This window comes from Suillus subaureus (genome assembly GCF_016647635.1).
Source record: "Suillus subaureus strain MN1 chromosome Unknown BJ212scaffold_26, whole genome shotgun sequence".
Classification (NCBI taxonomy): Eukaryota; Fungi; Basidiomycota; class Agaricomycetes; order Boletales; family Suillaceae; genus Suillus; species Suillus subaureus.
In genome coordinates, this window is record NW_024538582.1 from 227,945 (window position 1) to 247,917 (window position 19,973).

Genomic DNA, 19,973 nt, shown 5'->3' on the forward strand with positions numbered 1-19,973 from the left:
CAAGGATGCTTGATAGCCCCTTGGTATCAACAAGACCTTGGTTAATTGCGCAGTGTAATTAGAACTAGTGTGATTAGAGGCCATCAGCTCTTCACTGCAGGAGACACATGATAGTACCCACCTGTGCATAAGAAGTGATAACAAAGTCGCTGGTATTGTGGCACCTTGTGATGCGAAGTGCGACGAACAATGAACCAACCAGGAAACTAGAGATAATGATGAGCGTTTGGACGACTCAGAGGTTCAAAGGACGCTCAGGTCTAGAAATCACGAAAGTATTTTTTTTGAGATAAGACGATAGAATAGCGCTCACAAACATCTCTCTTCCAAAGTCTGGCAATTTATTCAGCAGACAATCCACGCAGATACTCCAAGTGATCTGCACGCGTACATCAACATAGAAAAAATTGGCAGGGCGTCTCCGACACCGGCCGCTGGAGGATGCGAGGAAGCCGAGGACATAGCTCGATGAGATGAAGTAAAGCAATAGATTTGAATCGAGTGCGGGGAAGGGAACCGCATCCCGGGTGTCAAATGTGCAGATCTGAGTGCTTGCTAAGTGTGAAGGGAAGCAAGGCATTAAGTCCGAGAACAAGAATGAGGAAACAGATTAATTAGGGAGCGATCAATGACTGAGGATTTATGGGTTGGTGAAATGTACGTACTGTGATGAATTGAATAACAGGAGGACCAGAGATGGGGCGTGAAGCGAGATATACGGGTGAAGAGTTCCCGCTACGAGGAATTGACGAGACCGTTCATGTCACAGCATATCCCTTGAGTTGTTTCTCTTACAACCAGATGAGGCAGACCTTGACGACCCTAGCAGAACCCGCTAATATAATATGCGCATGTGCATCCCAAATTCCAAGCGTGCGAGAGTCGAATGGCAAGGTCTGTGTAGCATTGGCAGATTCAACCTAACTCCGAGTCTTCCTTAGACAACCCTGCGCGAAGTCACTATCACGACGCGGGGGAAGAAGAACGCGATGAGGAGAGGGAGGAGGCGAGGATGGATGCGCTCGAGAGGTAGGACATGATGCAAAAGATTTGAGATGCAATGCAGACCTGACTCAAAGACGGATTAGATTGAAAAGGTAGATGGATTTACAACTCGATTGTAAATTGTGAACGTTTCTGGTTTCTGGTTGCAAGAGCAAAGAGTTGGTAACTTAACTTATGTAGAGACATGCTGTTGGCATGCATGTACATGAGGAGCAGTCTTGAGGAGGGACTTATAATATATTAATAGTAATTTGATACGGAGTATTGAAATCATAATCGATGGAACCGAGTAGGCAAATTTATAACCTTACGCATCTCTCAGAGCTTTGATTCGAACGTCATGGTACCACACACTGGCCTGTGGAAGACTGTTCAAACCTTGTCCAAAGCCGCCATATATGTGTTACTACATTAATGAACGAGTCCCTGCACGAATTCTGGACCTGAATTCAATCTATTATCCACGCTCTAGGCGATGTCGTAAAAGTGGCTATTGAATGAGCGCCTTACATTTGAACTTGAACACTGGTCTACTTCACTTCCTAGAGCTTGAGCTTGCCTCCTGCAAATACGCCTTACCCATGATGGGACCTGCACCCGAAGAGTGAGCCTTCTCCCATAATTATTGCCTTCATCCTTCATTTTTTTTGCAGCGATGTCCCTAGCGATTTCACACCCCAAATTTCTGAGAAGTTGAAGCTCGCGCGTCCATGCGCATCTGGGTCCTTCGGTGACGTGTATCGGTTCACCATCGAGATCAACAAAGGCACAACAGAGGTTTGTCTTACCAACTTGTTTGATCGCATCAACCATCCAACTAACATCCATCAGGTCGCAGTGAAGGTGGTCAAGATCCATCCTCCCAAGAGATCTATAGAGAAAATTGAGAAGGTCAGTCACATCTAACTGGAGCGTGCCGACTCAAATCACAAATTTCTCAATGGTCTATGTAGGCGATGCGTCGGGAACTCAAGGTGTGGCTTAGACTGTCAAAATACCCAACTATCGTACCACTACTTGGTGTCGCACACGTTGGGTCTCATTTGCCGGGTCTCATTTCGCAATGGATGCCCTCTGGTACATTGTACATGTACCTCGAGCAAGGTACAGTCACCGCTTCCGCTAAAGCTCAATTGGTGAGTCTCGTTCACCGCTCACATTCGTCGAGCATTGATCGATTTCATGCTACAAGGTAACAGGCATTGCCGAGGGCCTCAGGCATCGTTCGTATTCCCTATCCTATTGTTATTTTTGTTCTTGATGTCCATCTAGTCCACTCGGAGAATGTTATTCACGGAGACCTCCATCCCGTATGTGTGGCCGTCTCTTTGTGGATATTGCACTCATTCATAAACCTCAGGCAAATGTACTCATAGATGGTGTGGGGAATCCACTTCTCACCGATTTCGGTCTCGCAACAGTTGTAGGAGACCCAGATTTGCAGTGGGGTAGCACAACCGCAGGCAGCGACTTCAATCCCCGATGGCGGGCGCCCGAGGTCATTGGAATCAAGGGTGACCCTGAACTACCGACTTTCGAGAGTGATATATATTCCTTTGGCGGTGTCATGATTTTTGTGCGATCTTGTTGTATTTCTTCTAGCTTCAACCTAAGCTTTTTCCTCTCAGGTGGTCTCGGGGGACGTGCCATGGAAACATAAGGGGGCATTTCAAATTGTCGCTGCGCTGGCGGAACGAGCCAACCCTGTCAGTGCACGTCCCCACAACATTCTAGACAATCACTGGGTCTTGATTCAGAAATGCTGGTCTTGGGACCCATTGGATCGCCCGAGGGCTGTGGAAGTGCTTGGATGTATTCATCAGTTTTCATTCATCCATTAGTCCGCCTCACTTACTGAAACCCACTAGCTATACGTGTGACGGGACTCGCAATTGAAGAGTGAGTTTTCCTCCACTATGTGCCCTTCACCTTTTGTCATACTTTGCAGCAATACCCTTGGCGACTTCACATCTCAAATTTTTGACGCGTTAAAGCTCGGACGCCCATATGCATCTGTATCCTTCGGCGCAGTTTATCGGTGCAGCATCAAAACCGACGAAGGCACTATGGAGGTTTGTTTGTTCAATTTGTCTGAGACCATCAATCATCCAACTAAAATCCACCAGGTCGCAGTGAAGGTGCTCAAGATCGATCCTGGGAGAGCTATGGAGAAAATTGAGAAGGTCAATCACATCTTACTAGAGTGTGCCGACTCAAAATCATGCTTGCTCAATAATCTATATAGGCAATGCGTCGGGAACTTGAACTATGGCTTAGACTGTCAAAGCATTCAACTATAGTGCCGCTACTTGGCATTGCATACGTCGATTCTTCATTGCCAGCTCTAGTTTCTCAATGGATGTCGCCTGGGACATTGTATATGTACCTCGAGCAAGGTACAATTACTGCTTCCACTAAAGTTGAATTGGTGAGTCTCTTGTTCACCAACCATATTCGCCAGGCATTGATTTATTTTATGCTACAAGGTCATGGGCGTCGCGGGTGGCCTCAAGTATCGTTCGTAGATCCTTATCCTGTTATTAATTTTGTTCTTGATGCCTGTTCAGTTCACTCCGAGGGTGTCGTTCACGGAGACCTTCATCCTGTATGTGCAGTTGTCTCTCTGTGGATGTTGCACTCATTCATCGGCCTCAGGCAAATGTGCTCATAGACGATTTAGGCAATCCACGTCTCACAGATTTTGGTCTCGCAACAGTCGTAGGAGACCCAGAGTTGCAGTGGGGTGCGACAACTGCGGCACGTGAACTCAATGTTCGGTGGCGTGCTCCTGAAGTTATTGGACTCGAGTATGATCCTGCAAAACCGACTTTTATGAGTGATATCTATTCTTTTGGTGGTGTCATGTTCCTTGTGCGATCTCTGTGATTTTTGCTGCTCTATTCTAAGCCTTTCCTTCTCAGATCCTCTCAGGGGTTACACCATGGAAAGAGAAGAAACATTCAACTCACATCATCATCGAGCTATCGAAAGGAGCTACTCCTGCACGTCCCGACAACATTTTGGACGATTACTGGGGATTGATTCAACAATGCTGGTCTTGGGACCCTGTGCGTCGTCCAGAGGCAACGGAAGTGCTTCGATACATCGATCAGTTTACCCAACATCAGGTGAATAACTCTAGTTTTTGGTTGGTGCGATTTGGCTTCAATGCTTATTAACCAGGCTGAAATCATGGCAACAAGTGCAAGCCAGTCTTCCTCGCGAGATTCACCAAGCCAAGCCAAGCCATCCACTCCTCCAACACGCCATATCTTCACTTCGGTCTCAACGCTGGTGAGTGTCTTCTGGTGCATCATTTTATGATTACTCATCATGCGAGAAGTCACTTTCGGAACCTTTCAATATTTTGATCTTTGGGGAGACTGGAGTAGGCAAAAGTTCCATTATCAATCTGATCATGGGACGAGATGCTGTACAGACATCGTCAAATCAAGAAACCCCCACGCTCACACATACCCCCTATGAAGTCAGCATTGGAACCTACCGTTTCAAACTTTGGGAAGTTTCGTCCATCGAATCAACGGGTTTTTTCCGGACCTTATTTTTAAAATGGCGCCTGAAAAAGTCATACAAGAAACTGTGCGAAGACAATGGGGTATATCTTCTCTTGTATTGTATGAAGGGATCAATGGCCGAGAAGGCACTGGTCAAGGATTATAAATCCTTTACTGATATCGTCGGCTCGACTGCTGGTTCAGGCCGCATACCAGTCGCCGCTGTGGTTACCTTCATGGAAGGTTATCCTCAGAACATGGATCAATGGTGGACAAGTAATAAGGATAATCTGGAACGCCTCGGGATGCGGTTCTCCGCACACGCTTGTATCACTTCCCTCCCTGACAATCCACATGCATCACCCGCCATGCGTGGACGTCGACAGCGGTCAGAAGATGTTATCCGCAGCCTCCTCTATCAGTCCTATCAAATGGGCAGTACCCCCGTCATCTCCAATATAGTGTCCGCTTCTTGAAACAATTGTGGTTCTTGGATTTATGTTAGCGTCTGTATGGTTGGGTCACTACGCATGCTACTTTATGATACTTCAAGGATACTCCGGCTTGTATACTTACTGCTCCAGCATAGAAATCACGAACGGTTGTTTGTACTATCTAATTACCAACTCTACATCCTGGTACCATCACAGCGCGTGCATCTTTTCCTTTTGTTTGCACTACATAAATTACTACAGCCAGGACTCGGATGCATATCTTGAACCAATTGAGTGTGGATTTAGAACGGCATAAAGACACCCGAAACTTGAAAGTGTGGGCGATAGTCGCCACTCCAGTCACTGCTTTCAGTAACAACTATTTCTCATATCAATAGATCAGGGTTTGGAAAATCCGTCTAAGCACCTCGCACTTACGAGTGGGGGTGGGCGAATTTGTCGTGCCGACGCAGGACGTTCCACCAAGAGCTAAAGTGACAGGAAAGAGGTTTGGCTTTGCGTGATCATTTATATTTGATCGCACTCTTAATAATGACGTCCATACTGCAAGATCGTCAACTACCTTACAATGGAGCACATGCATACACCTACGACGTATCTGGCAGTTGAAGTGCGGGGTCCAGTTGCCGTGGAGGAATCCTGATCAACAGCCTCGAACGCGCTGGAAGAGGGCCATAATAGTGAGGGCAGTTAGGATAGAGCTACGACATGAAACCGGGTATGGGAGATTGACGCAAAATCGTGTAAAAACATGTTTCTTGAACTGGCATACCGTTTCAGAAGTAGGGAAAGATGACGCAGTGAACAGCACAGGACTACTTCGGTGCTATCACTGGAGCTCCAAATCATTGATTGGAACATGGACTAGTAGGTGTCCAGTGAATGGTGTCGTGTCATACATAATCCACCCAGAGTCCTGTTCACGGTCGTGTATTATTACTGCAGAATAATCTTGAAAGAATCAGCGTCAATCACAAGCTAAATCAATTTGCTTACGAAAAAAGCTTCAGAGTGTTGGAACATGATACCTGAGAGGCTATTGATTAATGATGAACAAACACAAAGATCAGTGTGGGAGGGTAAGAGCCCTGCTCAGCATTAGCATAACCTCACTGACGTTCGCAGGACCTTTCATACCTTTCAAAGTTTCTGGAAGAGTGCGCCAGCATATTTCAGGGCAGTAACAGCTCCACGCTCATCCAAAGTTCCGCTCTTATAGGCGTTAATTGAGGAATGCCGTATCTGAATTACGACTTGGTACAGCGGACTGATACATTTGCCATACTTGCATCTCGGACGCTCGTTTCTCATGATGCAGTCGTGCACCTGAGGAGCTTTTGCTTTCAGGGGGATGAGTAGTTGATGATGAGCCAGAAGCGATGTTGTACCCCATGCTACTGTTGAGGAGCACAGGGTTTTGTGGGACTGTACTAATCGCGCGATGGATGCTTGAGAGTGTTATTATTCGGATATCCCGTCCTTCGATCATTTGGAGGTCGTAGAATCGGTAGAGGAAGCGAGGGATGGTTATCTTGCCTGCTCCGGACTCGCCAACAAGGGCTACACATCCTCAGGGAGGGTAAGGTATTTAGAGGAGATGTTGTGTAGCGTGGGGATTGGCTGTCGCAGAACAAGCACCCGTTTTGTATTGGGTAGTTTATGAGGATTAGGATGGGCATGCAGGGAAGGAGACCAATTCCTCAGTATCAGGTGCTCAGAGTCACCTGGAAGACGTAAGCTCTCGGTAGCCTCCCCTAGGCCTAGTCAGATCATATAGAAGGAAGACAGCCGGCGTAAATAGGTGACGAACGCCACGTCACCGCGACGTAAGTGCAAAAAATGGCACAAGTCGATTGCACATGGACACCTCACACTGCACCTCACACAAAGCAAAAAGCATTCAATACCACATCTCGCTCACCTACCTCCATATGTATACTGTTCCGATACCTCGTCAGCGCCACGCTCGCCATCACGACTCCTACCACAACGCCCAGACGTATGCCTGCAGTGTGCACAGAAGGACATAAGATAAAACTTGGAGTAAGTAGGGCCATGGACTATGGGAAAGGGTACAACGTCAAGGGTGTCAAAGGTGCTGATGCTCATCGACCATGTGTTTGATAACCAGGAAGCCATTAATGAGGCGATGGGCTGCACGGAATGTACATTGTACGTATTGTGCCAATGAAATGACATTACACGATTCGTCCGCGTCAATTCCCGAATCGTATCATTACGGGTCCATCCACATGGAGGCCTCGAGGCGATATGATCAGTAATACAGTCTGGACTGTGCAGCATGCATGCTACCAGGCTTTCTTACAAATCTCGGTGAATGCCTTGCAAAGATCGGATCGCAAATGTAGTCGCTTCACTCCTTAAAACCATCCTCCAAAAGTAGCCCTACCCATGACAGAACCCGCACCTGAAGAGTGAGCCTTCTTGGAGTTCAATGACCATTGCCTTGACGCTTTATATCTTGCAGCGATAGTAGTGCTCCTAGTGACTTCACATCTCAAATTTCTAAGACGTTGAAGCTTGGATCTCCATGTAATTCAGGTTCCTTCGGCGTGGTTTATCGACGTACCATCAAGTCGAGCAAAGACTCAATGGAGGTCTGTCTGACTAACCAACCCTCGTGAAATCGACCATCGAATATCCATTAGGTAGCAGTGAAGGTGTTCAAGATTGATCCCGGGAGAACTATGGAGAAAATTGAAAAAGTGGGTCAACTAACTAGATTGTGATCACTTCGCTCCATGATCTGTGTAGACAATGCGTCGGGAACTCCTGATTTGGCTAAGATTGAAGCACTCGACTATCGTACCGCTACTTGGCACCGCGACGGTCGAGTCTCCATTTCCGGCTCTCGTTTCCAAATGGATGTCTTCTGGGACATTATATATGTACCTTGAGCAAGTTACCGCTACCGTTTCAACTAAAATTGAATTAGTGAGTCCCTTGTTCACAACAATCACATTCGCCAAGCATTCATCGGTTTTATGCTACAAGGCCATAGGCGTTGCTGATGGCCTGAATTACCGTCAGTCGCCTTCTATCATTATCTCATTATTGTTGTTTTTCATACTTACCCAGTTCACTCGGAGAATATCATCCACGGAGACCTTCATCCTGTATGTACAGTTATCTCTCTGTGGATGTTGCACTCATTCGCAAGCCTTAGGCAAATGTGCTCATAGATGATTCGGGGAATCCACGTCTCACGGATTTCGGTCTCGCGACAGTCGCAGGGGATGCAGAGTTGCAGTTGTCCATGACGACCGCGACCCGCACCTTAGATTCTCGATGGCGTGCGCCTGAAATCGTTGGAATCGAGCGTGACCCTGAAAAACCGTCTTTCAAGAGTGATATCTATGCCTTGGGTGGTGTTATTTTCTTTGTGCGATCTCAGTGTTTTCCGCCCCTCTATCCTAATCCGTTTCCTCCCAGATCATCTCGGGGGATGTACCATGGAAGGAGAAGAATTCGGTTCAAATCTGCATCGCGCTGTCGCAAAAAGCCGAACATCCGCGTCCCGACAACATCCTTGACTATCACTGGACATCAATCCAAAAATGCTGGTCTTGGGATGCGCGGAATCGCCCGGATGCTATGGAAGTCATTGAATGCATTACACCGAAGAACATCATCATTTTCGGGGAACGTGGCGCTGGGAAGAGCTCCGTCATCAACCTCCTAGCAGGTAGGAAGGTCGCTGAGACCTCGTCAGACCAGGACAGTCTTACATTGCATTACGACGCATATGGTACCACCATCGACGGCATACCGTATCGCGTCTATGATACTACTGGGTTCGATGACTACCGCACGAACCCTAGCGGATTCCTTTACGCTATCACCAATGCTCACAAGTTGGCTAAGGAGCTCCGTGAGAAAGGAGGAGTCAATCTGCTGTTGTACTGCATCAAGGGGGACTTAATACCACCAACATTCATCACTAACTACAGGCTCCTCTATGAGCTTCTCTTTGAGGAGAAGGTACCAGTCGCGCTCATCGCCACTCACCTAGAGAGAGAGGATCACATGGACGATTGGTACACACGCAACAAGGGATGGTTCGAGCGTCAGGCGGTCAAACATGTCGATCATGCTTGTATCACTACAGCGGACAATCCGGACCCGAAGTGCACGGAGAAGTACGAAATGTCCAGAACAGAAGTGGGCAAATTGATCAGTCGACAAGCACAACACTGGAATAGAGGGGATTGGTCGCATGCGAGGGCCGTTGAGGCAGATGACTCCTCAATCGGGCAAGCAAGCAAAGCAGACGTTCTTAGAGTCCTCATGAAGCGCTGCGGGTTGGGGGAAAGCTTAGCAAAGGTCGTGATTCGAAATCTTGCTCCTAACATGGTTCAAAGGTATGTAGTCTTCAGAGGCTATTTGCGCTTTTTTTCTAACGGCAGACGTTATATAGCAGTGTCCGGACCATTCCTCCTGAAATGGCTGAAAGGTCTGTAGTCGTCAGATGCCGTTTGCGTCGTACTTTTCTAACGTCGAACTCTACCTAGCACTATTCGGACCATCCGTTCTGAAATGACTGAAAGGTATGTATTGTTCTGATGCCGTTTGCGTCGTACTTTTCCAACCTCAAACACTACATAGCACTATCCAGACCACCCCTCCTGAAATAGTTGACAGGTATGTAGTCTCCAGATAACGTTTGCGCAGTATTTTCCAACCTTAAACCCTACATAGCACTATCCAGATCACCCCTCCTGAAATGGTTGAAAGGTTTGTAGTCTTCAGACACCGTTTGCGTTGTAGTTTTCTGATCTCAAACGCTACCTAGCACTATCCGGACCATCCGTCCTGAGATGTCCGAAAGGCACGTATTCTTTCAGATGCTGTTTGCACCGTATTTATCAAACGTCATGTAGCACTATACAGACCACTCCTCCTGATATAGCTGACAGGTACATAGTCTTCGGGTGCCGTTTCGTCGCATTTTTCTAACCTCAAATGCTGCATAGCACTGTTCAGGCTGTCCCTCCTGAAGCGGTTACAAGGTACGTACTTTTCAGATGCTCTTAGTGCCGTAGTTGTCTAATGTTGACAAGTAGGACCGAGCCCGACACAACCTTTAGTATGCCCGATACCCCCATACCGGAGGGACTGCAGGTGGTTAAGTACCACAGTCCTCCTAAACGGTATGTAGTCTCCATATGCTCCGTATTTTAAAAGTGTTAATCAGCGAGATAGGAACAAAAGTATTGTAATATTTGGGGCGGGAGCAGCAGGAAAAAGCGCACTTGTCAACCTCATGGCAGGCGAAAATGTGGCGACGACATCTAGTGACGTGATTGTTTGTACGCAGCATTGGGAAGAGTATCCCATCAGCTTCGCCGGCGAGTCTTATAGTGTCTTCGACACCATGGGAATCGATGAACCGCAGATTGGAATTCCACAGTACCTCGATGCTGTCGAAAACGCCTATCAGCTCATCAAGATGCTAGACGAAGAAGGCGGCATTGATCTTCTTCTATTCTGTATGCGCGCCGGCAGACTCACCGCTACGCATCGGAGCATCTACCGGCTCTTTAACGAATTCCTGTGCGAGAAGAAGGTTCCTGTTGTTCTTGTGTTCACACACCTCGAAATTGAGCCAGGGGGGATGGAGAACTACTGGGAGAGAAACCGCAACACCTTCGAAAAATACCTGAGCCCGATCGCCGGTCATGCGTGCATCACCGCCACTAGAGGAAATTCCCCGCAACGTTATGAAGAATCACGCACTACGATCCGGAATGTTGTTCAGCGATTGACCGCTGACAGGCAGAGGGATACCTTGTTCGCGTCGTTGATACGTAAGCCGAAGGAGTTACTTGCCGGGGGTCCGCTTGTGAAAAGGAAGGATCTTGTCCCTCTTCTCACAAAGCGTTGTGGTATATCTCCAGACATCGCAAAACGGTTGGCTGATAGAATCAGGCAAGACGTAGGTTGATGATTTCAACCATGCCTTATGCTCACCCGATTGTAATTGTAGACTTAGTCTTTATCGAGGATATGTTGCACATCTGAGTTGATACTAATACATAATTCATATGATCACTTGCATCACATGTGAATTCGTTCTCCCTTCCATTCTAGCGCTGATAGAATTCCATCACTGCAGGTTACATAAATTACTACACCACGCATGGCAAATACAAAGTGTATAAAACGTACGCCAACAACATCCCAACATCCCAGACGACATGAGAGTAACAGGGAGAATGGTAGAAGGTCGGCCATAAGCGATGTTATACCCGATACTGGCGTTGAAGAGCACGGGATCTTAAGGTGCGACGCCTATTGCGCGACGCAGGCCTGAGAGCGTTACTGTGCGGATGTCTCGACCGTCGATCAGGATACAGCCCTGAGCCGGGTTGGAGTTCGTAGAAGCGGTAGAAGAGGCGCAGGATCGTGCTTTTGCCTGCTCTGTGCCTACCAATTCCTTGGCATCAGGTTCATCGACAATTTCAGTGAGCTCATTGCTCGGTATCGACGAGGCTTTGGTTGATTGCACAGTATATGCCGCCGAGGTTCGACGGAGGGAAGTAGAGCTGGTATGGATGACATCAGCATGGTGATGATTAGCAGACGACAGCTCTGCACCACACGAAGGAGATAAGGTACCCACCTACGCATAATAGGTGATGAACACCACAAATCACTAGTGTTACTCTGTCCCCTCCTGATGCGCGACACACGATCAAATAACCGACCAGAAGACTGGATGTGATAATCAGCGTCTGTACAAGGTTCAGGAGGTTGACAGATACCACAGGTGCGATCGGCATTTGCGCTCACGATCAAAATGAAACACAGGTTTGGTTTGGAAATTTGAAACAAGACGTGGTTTTTGAAATGAGATAAGACGGAAACACTCACGAACAACCCTATTTTCTAAACTCTGACACTCCCCAATAGCCTCCGTATACCTCTGCGCCTCATACGGCTCCCCTCGAAATACTTGACAGTTAATGGGACAATCCGTATGGGTTCCGCGAGTGACCTGAGCATGCATGCAGTTAAGATTCACTTCATAATCGTAGACAAAACGAAGCAGGACTGAGCACTCACCACATCCCGCCCATTCATTCGCCTCTGTATACTAGTCCTACAGCACGTAAGCATGATACTCGCCCAGATATAACTCCAACCACAACATCCAATGCAAGTTCGAATCTCACAACAAACGCGACGAGCGCAACATATGCATCCACGAATCCAGGAATCATCGTGAATCCAATAGACTCGCCAACACGGTTTATTGCGCTCCCTCTATCGAGAATACGGAGCGGCTCGCCTGTCTTGCGTTTCGTATATCAACTGAGAGAAAAAGCACATGATCGAATGAGAGCATCGACATGCTGCGATCGCTGTATTGCATGAGTGGGATCCAGAGTGCGTTGCAGATGGCTGAGATAGCCTGAAGATGCGAGGAATCGGAACCGGACGTAGGTGATTAGGTACGACCATGAGCTGGCGCTGAATGCAGGAAATGTAGTTAGGTCTGGTGTGTCGAAGGTAGTGATCTGTGGCAAGTGAGTGGGAGAAATGGGTTGACTATGCATCCAAGAACAAGGACGAGGAAACAGATTAACTGGGAAATAGTTAATTGGGGTGGTAGAATGCAAGGGAGATACGCACTGTGATGAATTGCAGCTTTGGATAGTGGGAAGGCCGGAAATGGAGCGTGAGGCGAGTTATACGGGTGGAGAGTTCGCATCATAAGGGATCCACAGTTACTTCGCGCGGGGTTGTCTGTAAAAGCGTTAGGTTGCGCTACACTAGATTAGCAGCCCAATATACTGACCTTGTCACGGTTTGGCTCTCGCACACCTGGAATTGAATCTTATTGGGGACACACACATTGCACAGCGGGTGGTAGGATTGCTTTTAGAGATGGAAGTGACATATCAAATGGTACTACAAGGACCATCAGCGTCTGCATCTTCTATTAAGTTGCAACACAGTAAAACAAGTCATGAGAGGACATGTCGGGAGCGGTCTCATACACGCATCAGCTTCTTCTGTGTAACGATGTTATTGCAGACAAAGGTAAACGACACGAGGAAAAAGTGCACAAGTGGTAGGACACATACAAAAAATTGGGTATGCATGACTAGAGGATGTGCAAATGTGATGCGCGTCTGAATTTAATTGATTGATAAGGTAAATGAATTGAATTCTGATGGAAGCGGCGGGTGCTACTAGGCTACTAGTAGGATTGCAAAATGGTTGCAACAGCAACGAATCGTGAGGGATGTCGGACCGTTCCAAAGGACGACCTGGACGATGTGGAGTGAGAGCGTAATTATCAGCGATGATCATGCTTGTGACTCTGACGTGTAGCGTGAGCGCTAGGAGCTTGATTGTCACTGGCAGCGTAACTGTTACATAAGGGACGACAGTCTTAACTACTTACAGTCATATCAATGTCATCATTGCACGATCCCTGAATCCATGATCCATCATAGCCTCTAGCTTCCAGGCGACCTACAGCATGGCTACCAGCTAGCCGCCTTACGAACCCAGATAGGCGCCTTGCATATGTATCAGCTTGAAACCAGCCTGCTTCACTTCCCAGATCTCGCCTCCTGCAAAGCCCTACCCATGATAGCTGAACAGCGCTAGTGAGTAGTCTCCCATAATGACACAGTCCCTCGACCTTTTATTTTGCAGCGATACCCTCAGCGACTTCAGATTTCAAATTTCTGCATTGGAGTTCGGGAATCCATGCACATCTGGTTCATTTGGCACCGTTTACCGAGGCACCATCAATACCAACGAAGAGGTTTATTGGACCAACTTGTCTGATTGCATCAATAATCCATCTAATATTCATCAGGTCGCAGTGAAGGTGTTCAAGATTGATTCCGGGAGGGCTGTGGAGAAATATGAGAAGGTCAGTCATCTAACCGAAGTTTGCCGAATTCAATCACTCTTCGCTCAATGGCCTATGTAGGCAATGCGTCGGGAACTCAAGGTGTGGCTTAGACTGTCAAAACACCCAACTATCGTCCCGCTACTTGGAATCGCACACGCCGGGCTTCCATTACCGGTTCTCATTTCTCAATGGATGCCCTCTGGAACATTGTATACGTACCTCGAGCAACCTATCAATACAATCACCGCTTCCAATAAAGTTGAATTGGCGAGTTTTTTGTTCATTAATCGCATTCGCCAAGCGTTGATCGATTTTATGCTACAAGGTCAGGGGCGTTGCCGACGGCCTCGGATATCGTTCGTAGATCACTATCCTATTGTTATTTTTGTTCCTAATGTCTACCCAGTTCACTCGGAGAATGTCGTTCACGGAGACCTTCATCCCGTATGTACGGTTGTCTTTCTGTGGATATTGTACTCATTCATAAGCCTCAGGCAAATGTACTTGTAGATGGTGTGGGGAATCCACGTCTCACAGATTTCGGTCTCGCAACAGTCGTAGGAGACGCGGAGTTGCAGTTGGGTATGACAACTGTGACACGTGAATTCGATGTTCGATGGCGTGCTCCTGAAGTCATTGGAGTCGATCCGAAGGATGAGCCTGTACGGCCGAATTTCAAGAGTGATATATATTCTTTTGGTGGTGTCATGTTCTTTGTGCGATCTTTTCGTTTTTCTGTAGTTCTATCCTAACCTTTCTCCTCTTAGATCGTCTCGGGGGATATACCATGGAAAGAGAAGAAACAGCCACATATCATCATTGAGCTATCGAAAAGAGCGACTCCTGCTCGTCCCGATAACATTTTCTATGATCACTGGAACTTGATTCAGAAATGCTGGTCTTGGAACCCAGACGATCGTCCAGAGGCAACGGAAATCACCTGCAGCGATATCCATGACGACTTCACATCTCAAATTTCTGCGTTGAAGCTCGGGAATCCGTGCAAATCTGGTTCATTTGCCACTGTTTACCAGTTCACCATCGAGACCAGCGAAGGCACAAAAGAGGTTTGTCTTACCACAGTACCCAAGCTCTTGAATCGTTCATCTGATATTCATCAGGTCGCAGTAAAGGTGTTCAAGACTGATTCTGGGAGAGCCGTGGAGAAATATGTGAGGGTCAGTTATCTAATTGGAGTTTGGCGATTCAGATCACACTTCGCTCAATGACCTATGTAGGCAATGCGTCGGGAACTTAACGTGTGGATTAGAGTGTCAAAACACCAAAATATCGTACCGCTACTTGGCACTGCAGACGTCGAGTCCCCGTGTCCTGCTCTCGTTTCGCAATGGATGCCCTCCGGAACATTGGATACGTACCTCGAGAAGCATGGTACAATTACCACTTTGGCTAAAGCTCATCTGGCGAGTCTTGTTCACCAATCACATTCGCCAAACATTGATTGATTTTATGCTACAAGGTCAGGGGCGTTGCCGACGGCCTCGGATATCGTTCGTAGATCACTATCCTATTGTTAATTTTGTTCCTAATGCCTACCCAGTTCATTCGGAGAATGTCGTTCATGGAGACCTTTATCCCGTATGTACGGCTGTCTTTCTGTGGATGTTGCACTCATTCATAAGCATCAGGCGAATGTACTTGTAGATGGTGCGGGGAATCCACGTCTCACAGATTTCGGTCTCGCAACAGTCGTAGGGGACCCAGAGTTACAGTTGGGTACGACAACTGCGGCGCGTGAATTCAATGTTCGATGGCGTGCTCCTGAAGTCATTGGAGTAGATCGGAAGGGTCGGCCTGTACGGCCGAATTTCAAGAGTGATATATATTCTTTGGTGGTGTCATGCTCTTTGTGCGATCTCTTTGTTTTTCTGTAGCTCTATCCTAATATTTCTCCTCTCAGATCGTCTCGGGGGATATACCATGGAAAGAGAAGGCACATCCACAGATCATCATTGAGCTATCGAAAAGAGCGACTCCTGCTCGTCCCGATAACATTTCTGATGATCACTGGAACTTGATTCAAAAATGTTGGTCTTGGAACTCAGCGGACCGCCTGGAGGCAGCGGAAGTCATTGGATGCCTTGCAACGAAAATCACCAGGCATGTAGTCTTTAGATGAAGCTCCGTATTTTTCCAGTATTAACAAGCGAGGACAGGCCTAAAACTATCGTACTATTTGGGGACACGGGAGCAGGCAAAAGCTCACTCGTCAACCTCATGGCGGACAAAGAGGTAGCGTGCACATCTTCCGACATGCGACGCTGTACTATGCAGTGGAAAGACTATGCCATCGATTTCGGTGGCGACTCGTATACGGTTTTCGATACCATTGGACTACATGAACCGCAGCTGGGAATCAAAGAGTACCTGAAGTCTGTCGAGAATGTCTATCGACTTATCAAGGAATTGGATGGAAGAGGCGGCATCGATCTGCTTCTATTTTGCGTTCGCGCTGGCAGAGTTACTGCTACGCTTCAGAGCAACTACCGGCTCTTTCACGAATTCCTCTGCGAGAAGAAAGTCCCGATTGTTCTTGCGATCACGAACCTCGAAAGAGAGCAGAGGATGGAGACCTGGTGGGAGAGAAACCAAAGCACCTTCGACAAATACCAGATTCAGGTCGCCGGTCATGCGTGTGTCACCGCCGCCAATAAATTGGACGGCAGACACTGACACCTTTATGAAGAATCGCGCATCACGATCCGCAATCTTGTTCAGCAATTTACCGCTGACGGGCAGAAGCAAGCATGGATAGGAGGGAACAACCTGTTCGTGTCGTTGATGCGTAAGCTAAGGGATTTAGTTCCAGAGGGTCAGAATGCGAGAAAGAAGGATCTTGTCCCTCATCTCACGAAGCGTTGTGGTGTATCTCCAGACGTCGCAAAACAGTTGGCTGATATGATCAGGCAAGATGTATATTGATGACTTTAACTATACCTTATGCTTACCCGATTGTAATTGTGGACTTCGTCTTTGTCGAGGATATGTTGCACATCTGAGTTGGTACTACATACTCTACTATATAATTCATATCATCAATTGCATGACTTGTGTCTTCATTCTCCTTTCTATATTCTAGCGCTAGAATTCCACCTCTGCAGATTATATAAATTCCTGTACCACGCATAGCAATACAAAGTGTATAAAACTCACGCCCACTGCAACAGACCAACATCCCAGACCATGGTACCACCACTCCCGCTGCTCGTCATACTACTTGCCTCTCGCAAGCTCACGTCCCGGTGTCAAACCCCAGGCAATTTCGGAGCTTCACCGCTGAGACTTATCTTCTTCGCAAGTCTCTGGAAATTATGCGTCGAAAGCGCTCTCTTATGTGCAGGGAAACCCGTCCGTGGAGGCGTGGTCACTTATGCGCCAAACGTAACACTCGCGTCTTGTCCATGCGCAGGTACGACTGAACACTCTGGATAACTGTGAATGGAAGGCGCATCGGACGTGGGTGCTGTCGTTGAGAAGGCTTGGGGTGCATCGTCGGATACGGGGGATGATATAGGTACATGTGGTTTGGCTTGTAGGGATGCTAGAACGACTTGGGGAGAATCAACGACTATGCGCTCTTCGACTGCTGTGCTGCGCGTTTCAAATTCGGGAATGCCGACGACGGGTGCATCGTCATCGATGTTGTATCCAGCTGGGATTTTTGGACGCGCTGATCTGACCTGCTACATGGATGCAAAGAGGCCATTAAGTTGAAGGAGCTCCCTGTATATGTAAGTCCTACTCAACGATCCGCCCGTCCTTGAGAACCATAATCCTTCCCAAGAACACAAATCGGCACCATCACTAAGAAAAAACACCCAAGGAAACCACTCACTTATCAGTCCCCTTGATCGTACTCAATCGATCCGCAATACTCAAACAACTTCCATCCACAAGTCTCCCAAGCGCACCATCCAACGCACTAGTAGCCTAATCCAAAAGCGGCACCCTCGTATTCTTCACTATGGTCCTAGCGATTACCACGCGCTGCTTCTCACATCCACTCAGTCTCACGCCCCTCTCCCCAACCTTCGTCTCATACCCCTCTGGGAAACTCATGATACGGTCATAGCAGATCTGAATATTCTAATCCTGCCTACAGTCGTATTACATGGTGATAACCAATCGTAATGAAACAGCCTCTATACCCAGCTACCGTAATGAGCAAACCTGCGTCATTTATGAAGTTTTTGGATCACATCTTTTGCTAGGCTATCCTCCATCCCGCAGCGCTTCACGAGGACCCCAAGAACGTCTGACTTGCTTGGACGTCCCGTTAAGAGGTCCTTCAACTTTCCAATGAACCGGCCAAGCCACCCATCTCCTCTATTCCAGTCCACTACTGTATCCTTATTCCGTATAATCAAGTCACTCACTTCCTTTTGGATCTAGGTTAGCCACTGCAGTGATACAAGCATGATCAACACACTTGACTGCATGACTGTCGAACGATCCCTCGTTTCGCGCGTACCAATCATCCATGAGGTCTTCCTTCTCCAGGTGGGTAACGATGAGCGCAACTGGTATCTTCTCCTCGAAGAAAAAATCACACAATAGCCTGTAGTTGGTGACGAACGTCGGTGGTATCCTGCCTGTCTTGATGCAGTACAGCAGCAAATGGACTCCTCCGCTGACCCATAGCTCTTTTATCAACTTGTCAGTCGATAACAACATTGAGAAATGGGCTTGGGTCCATGCGGTTGCCATCGACCCCGGCAGTATCATAGATGCGGTACGGCGCACCCTTGATGGTGACATTATACGTTTCATGGCGTGTTCAGTGCGCCCAGAGAGGTCCTAGCAACCTGGTGCCCTGCGAAGAGGTTGATGATGGAGCTTTGCCCGACGCCACTTTCTCCAAAAATGACAATGTTTTGGCAGACATTAACAATACTTAATGAATCTAGCATGGCGCTTCTTCAGTACTGGGCTTCTAGCAACAAGAGGGCACAACGGTGAGCTCACGATTATAGTGAAGTTGTTTCTTCTGGCTGGGTGGACGATCTTCGATGAGAATGACAAGTCAACAGCTTCTGATGCTTATGCCATTGCAGGCAGGACACGGTGCACAACGAAGATTACGACCTGCAAAGCTAACATGAGGATGCATATGGGTATCGACTACCCTTTTCGTTGAAACTAGAACCAAACTTTAACAGTTGCAACGTGCAAGCAACATTGTGCAGCGCTCGTTGTGAAATGTAACCGATCGCCTTCCTGGACATCATCACCGCATAACCTCCAGTGATCCATAGTAGTCGGCCAGGAATCGAGATTCAATATGCCAACCCCCACCGCCCCGAGGGCCATATGCCTCGCATCACCGCATGACGCGCCAAAGATTGTATTGCTTGCTGTCAGCAGACAGACACAATAGACCTCGAGGCCTCGATAGGTCACTGTCGTTCAGCACGTGCTAACATTGTGTCCGCCTCCTGCATCGGAAGTTACCTAGAAGGTTGGCCGAAACCTTGAACTGGAAGCGCCAAAAGCAAACTCAAATGGGTTGCTTCCTAACATGAATATGCTAATAGTGTCCACAGATATCAATGACTTGCTGCGGCGATATTAACAGGTCCTGATGTGATTGCAATGAACTTGCGGTTGGCGAACAGTAATATAATATCACAATAGTACTCAATTCGAAGTTGGCTTTTGAACGGCTCGTACACGACATGTACAGATCATGTCGGTTAGTACGGCGGTACTACCTATGTTCACGTTTAGTTTGTGGCAGTTTATGATAAGGACGGCTCTTAGAACTTATTACATAAAGGTTTTACGTATTGAACTTGAAGTCAGAGGTTCCTTCAAGTTTGTCATGGTGGTACTAGCAGTCAGTGCTAGTGCAACTGGTGATCGATTGATCTATGGAAGTCTATTCAAAAACGCTCCAGTGACGTGCCCGCTTGCACACTGACTTTGCCTCTGGTGTCAATATTAAAAGTATAGATCCTTCCATCAGATTCCAAAGCCTCGAGGCAGTACCACGATCAGCAATGCTTCTCGGATAGAATACGAGAATGGTCTGATCTGCATGGCTGCCAGGTCTTCTTATAATCCCCAGCGGAAGCCTTGCAC

The 19,973-nt window shown here is 47.5% G+C and overlaps 10 protein-coding genes across 10 annotated transcripts; 7 read left to right on the plus strand and 3 right to left on the minus strand.

The window, feature by feature from the left end:
- The first annotated feature begins 1,317 nt into the window (after window positions 1–1,317).
- On the plus strand, window positions 1,318–2,983 carry BJ212DRAFT_452035 (kinase-like domain-containing protein). Its single transcript, XM_041343233.1, has 9 exons — window positions 1,318–1,609; window positions 1,659–1,782; window positions 1,837–1,896; window positions 1,959–2,141; window positions 2,198–2,228; window positions 2,278–2,315; window positions 2,366–2,581; window positions 2,634–2,904; window positions 2,954–2,983. The coding sequence occupies exons 1-8, from the start codon at window positions 1,503–1,505 to the stop codon at window positions 2,844–2,846; spliced, it is 972 nt and encodes a 323-aa protein (XP_041190615.1). The 5' UTR covers window positions 1,318–1,502; the 3' UTR covers window positions 2,847–2,904; window positions 2,954–2,983.
- BJ212DRAFT_1369890 (kinase-like domain-containing protein) lies at window positions 2,795–4,133 on the plus strand. Its single transcript, XM_041336238.1, has 7 exons — window positions 2,795–2,904; window positions 2,954–3,077; window positions 3,132–3,188; window positions 3,251–3,433; window positions 3,492–3,522; window positions 3,573–3,610; window positions 3,661–4,133. Exons 2-7 carry the CDS (start codon window positions 3,072–3,074, stop codon window positions 3,889–3,891), a joined length of 546 nt encoding a protein of 181 aa, XP_041190616.1. The 5' UTR covers window positions 2,795–2,904; window positions 2,954–3,071; the 3' UTR covers window positions 3,892–4,133.
- On the plus strand, window positions 3,985–5,217 carry BJ212DRAFT_1369894 (uncharacterized protein). Its single transcript, XM_041336239.1, has 3 exons — window positions 3,985–4,133; window positions 4,189–4,299; window positions 4,349–5,217. The coding sequence occupies exons 2-3, from the start codon at window positions 4,198–4,200 to the stop codon at window positions 4,994–4,996; spliced, it is 750 nt and encodes a 249-aa protein (XP_041190617.1). The 5' UTR covers window positions 3,985–4,133; window positions 4,189–4,197; the 3' UTR covers window positions 4,997–5,217.
- A 2,542-nt stretch (window positions 5,218–7,759) lies between these two features.
- BJ212DRAFT_1231934 (kinase-like domain-containing protein) lies at window positions 7,760–8,375 on the plus strand (the record flags this gene model as incomplete). Its single annotated transcript, XM_041329503.1, has 2 exons — window positions 7,760–7,999; window positions 8,163–8,375. Coding segments are annotated over 2 exons (453 nt in total), but the record flags the coding sequence as incomplete, so codon positions are not given.
- Window positions 8,376–8,403: 28 nt separating this feature from the next.
- On the plus strand, window positions 8,404–11,038 carry BJ212DRAFT_452113 (uncharacterized protein). Its single transcript, XM_041343234.1, has 10 exons — window positions 8,404–9,357; window positions 9,414–9,449; window positions 9,508–9,543; window positions 9,602–9,637; window positions 9,695–9,730; window positions 9,789–9,824; window positions 9,877–9,912; window positions 9,970–10,005; window positions 10,060–10,146; window positions 10,199–11,038. Exons 1-10 carry the CDS (start codon window positions 8,591–8,593, stop codon window positions 10,938–10,940), a joined length of 1,848 nt encoding a protein of 615 aa, XP_041190619.1. The 5' UTR covers window positions 8,404–8,590; the 3' UTR covers window positions 10,941–11,038.
- Window positions 11,039–11,210: 172 nt separating this feature from the next.
- On the minus strand, window positions 11,211–12,297 carry BJ212DRAFT_1518973 (uncharacterized protein). Its single transcript, XM_041341694.1, has 4 exons — window positions 12,062–12,297; window positions 11,761–11,993; window positions 11,619–11,710; window positions 11,211–11,541 (listed from the first exon to the last, which is right to left on the minus strand). Exons 1-4 carry the CDS (start codon window positions 12,113–12,115, stop codon window positions 11,423–11,425), a joined length of 498 nt encoding a protein of 165 aa, XP_041190620.1. The 5' UTR covers window positions 12,116–12,297; the 3' UTR covers window positions 11,211–11,422.
- Window positions 12,298–13,382: 1,085 nt separating this feature from the next.
- BJ212DRAFT_1369911 (kinase-like domain-containing protein) lies at window positions 13,383–15,592 on the plus strand. Its single transcript, XM_041336240.1, has 10 exons — window positions 13,383–13,889; window positions 13,950–14,138; window positions 14,197–14,227; window positions 14,278–14,315; window positions 14,366–14,587; window positions 14,639–14,938; window positions 14,993–15,049; window positions 15,110–15,295; window positions 15,352–15,470; window positions 15,521–15,592. Exons 1-9 carry the CDS (start codon window positions 13,635–13,637, stop codon window positions 15,388–15,390), a joined length of 1,317 nt encoding a protein of 438 aa, XP_041190621.1. The 5' UTR covers window positions 13,383–13,634; the 3' UTR covers window positions 15,391–15,470; window positions 15,521–15,592.
- BJ212DRAFT_452001 (P-loop containing nucleoside triphosphate hydrolase protein) lies at window positions 15,508–16,820 on the plus strand. Its single transcript, XM_041343232.1, has 3 exons — window positions 15,508–15,741; window positions 15,793–15,992; window positions 16,049–16,820. Exons 1-3 carry the CDS (start codon window positions 15,733–15,735, stop codon window positions 16,563–16,565), a joined length of 726 nt encoding a protein of 241 aa, XP_041190622.1. The 5' UTR covers window positions 15,508–15,732; the 3' UTR covers window positions 16,566–16,820.
- BJ212DRAFT_1369932 (uncharacterized protein) lies at window positions 16,808–17,997 on the minus strand (the record flags this gene model as incomplete). The annotated part of the gene is made up of 2 exons (XM_041336241.1): window positions 16,808–17,620; window positions 17,799–17,997. A coding segment is annotated over one exon (312 nt), but the record flags the coding sequence as incomplete, so codon positions are not given.
- Window positions 17,998–18,070: 73 nt separating this feature from the next.
- Window positions 18,071–18,877, minus strand: BJ212DRAFT_1518993 (uncharacterized protein). Its single transcript, XM_041341695.1, has one exon. The coding sequence runs from the start codon at window positions 18,660–18,662 to the stop codon at window positions 18,261–18,263; it is 402 nt and encodes a 133-aa protein (XP_041190624.1). The 5' UTR covers window positions 18,663–18,877; the 3' UTR covers window positions 18,071–18,260.
- Between the last annotated feature and the right edge of the window lie 1,096 nt (window positions 18,878–19,973).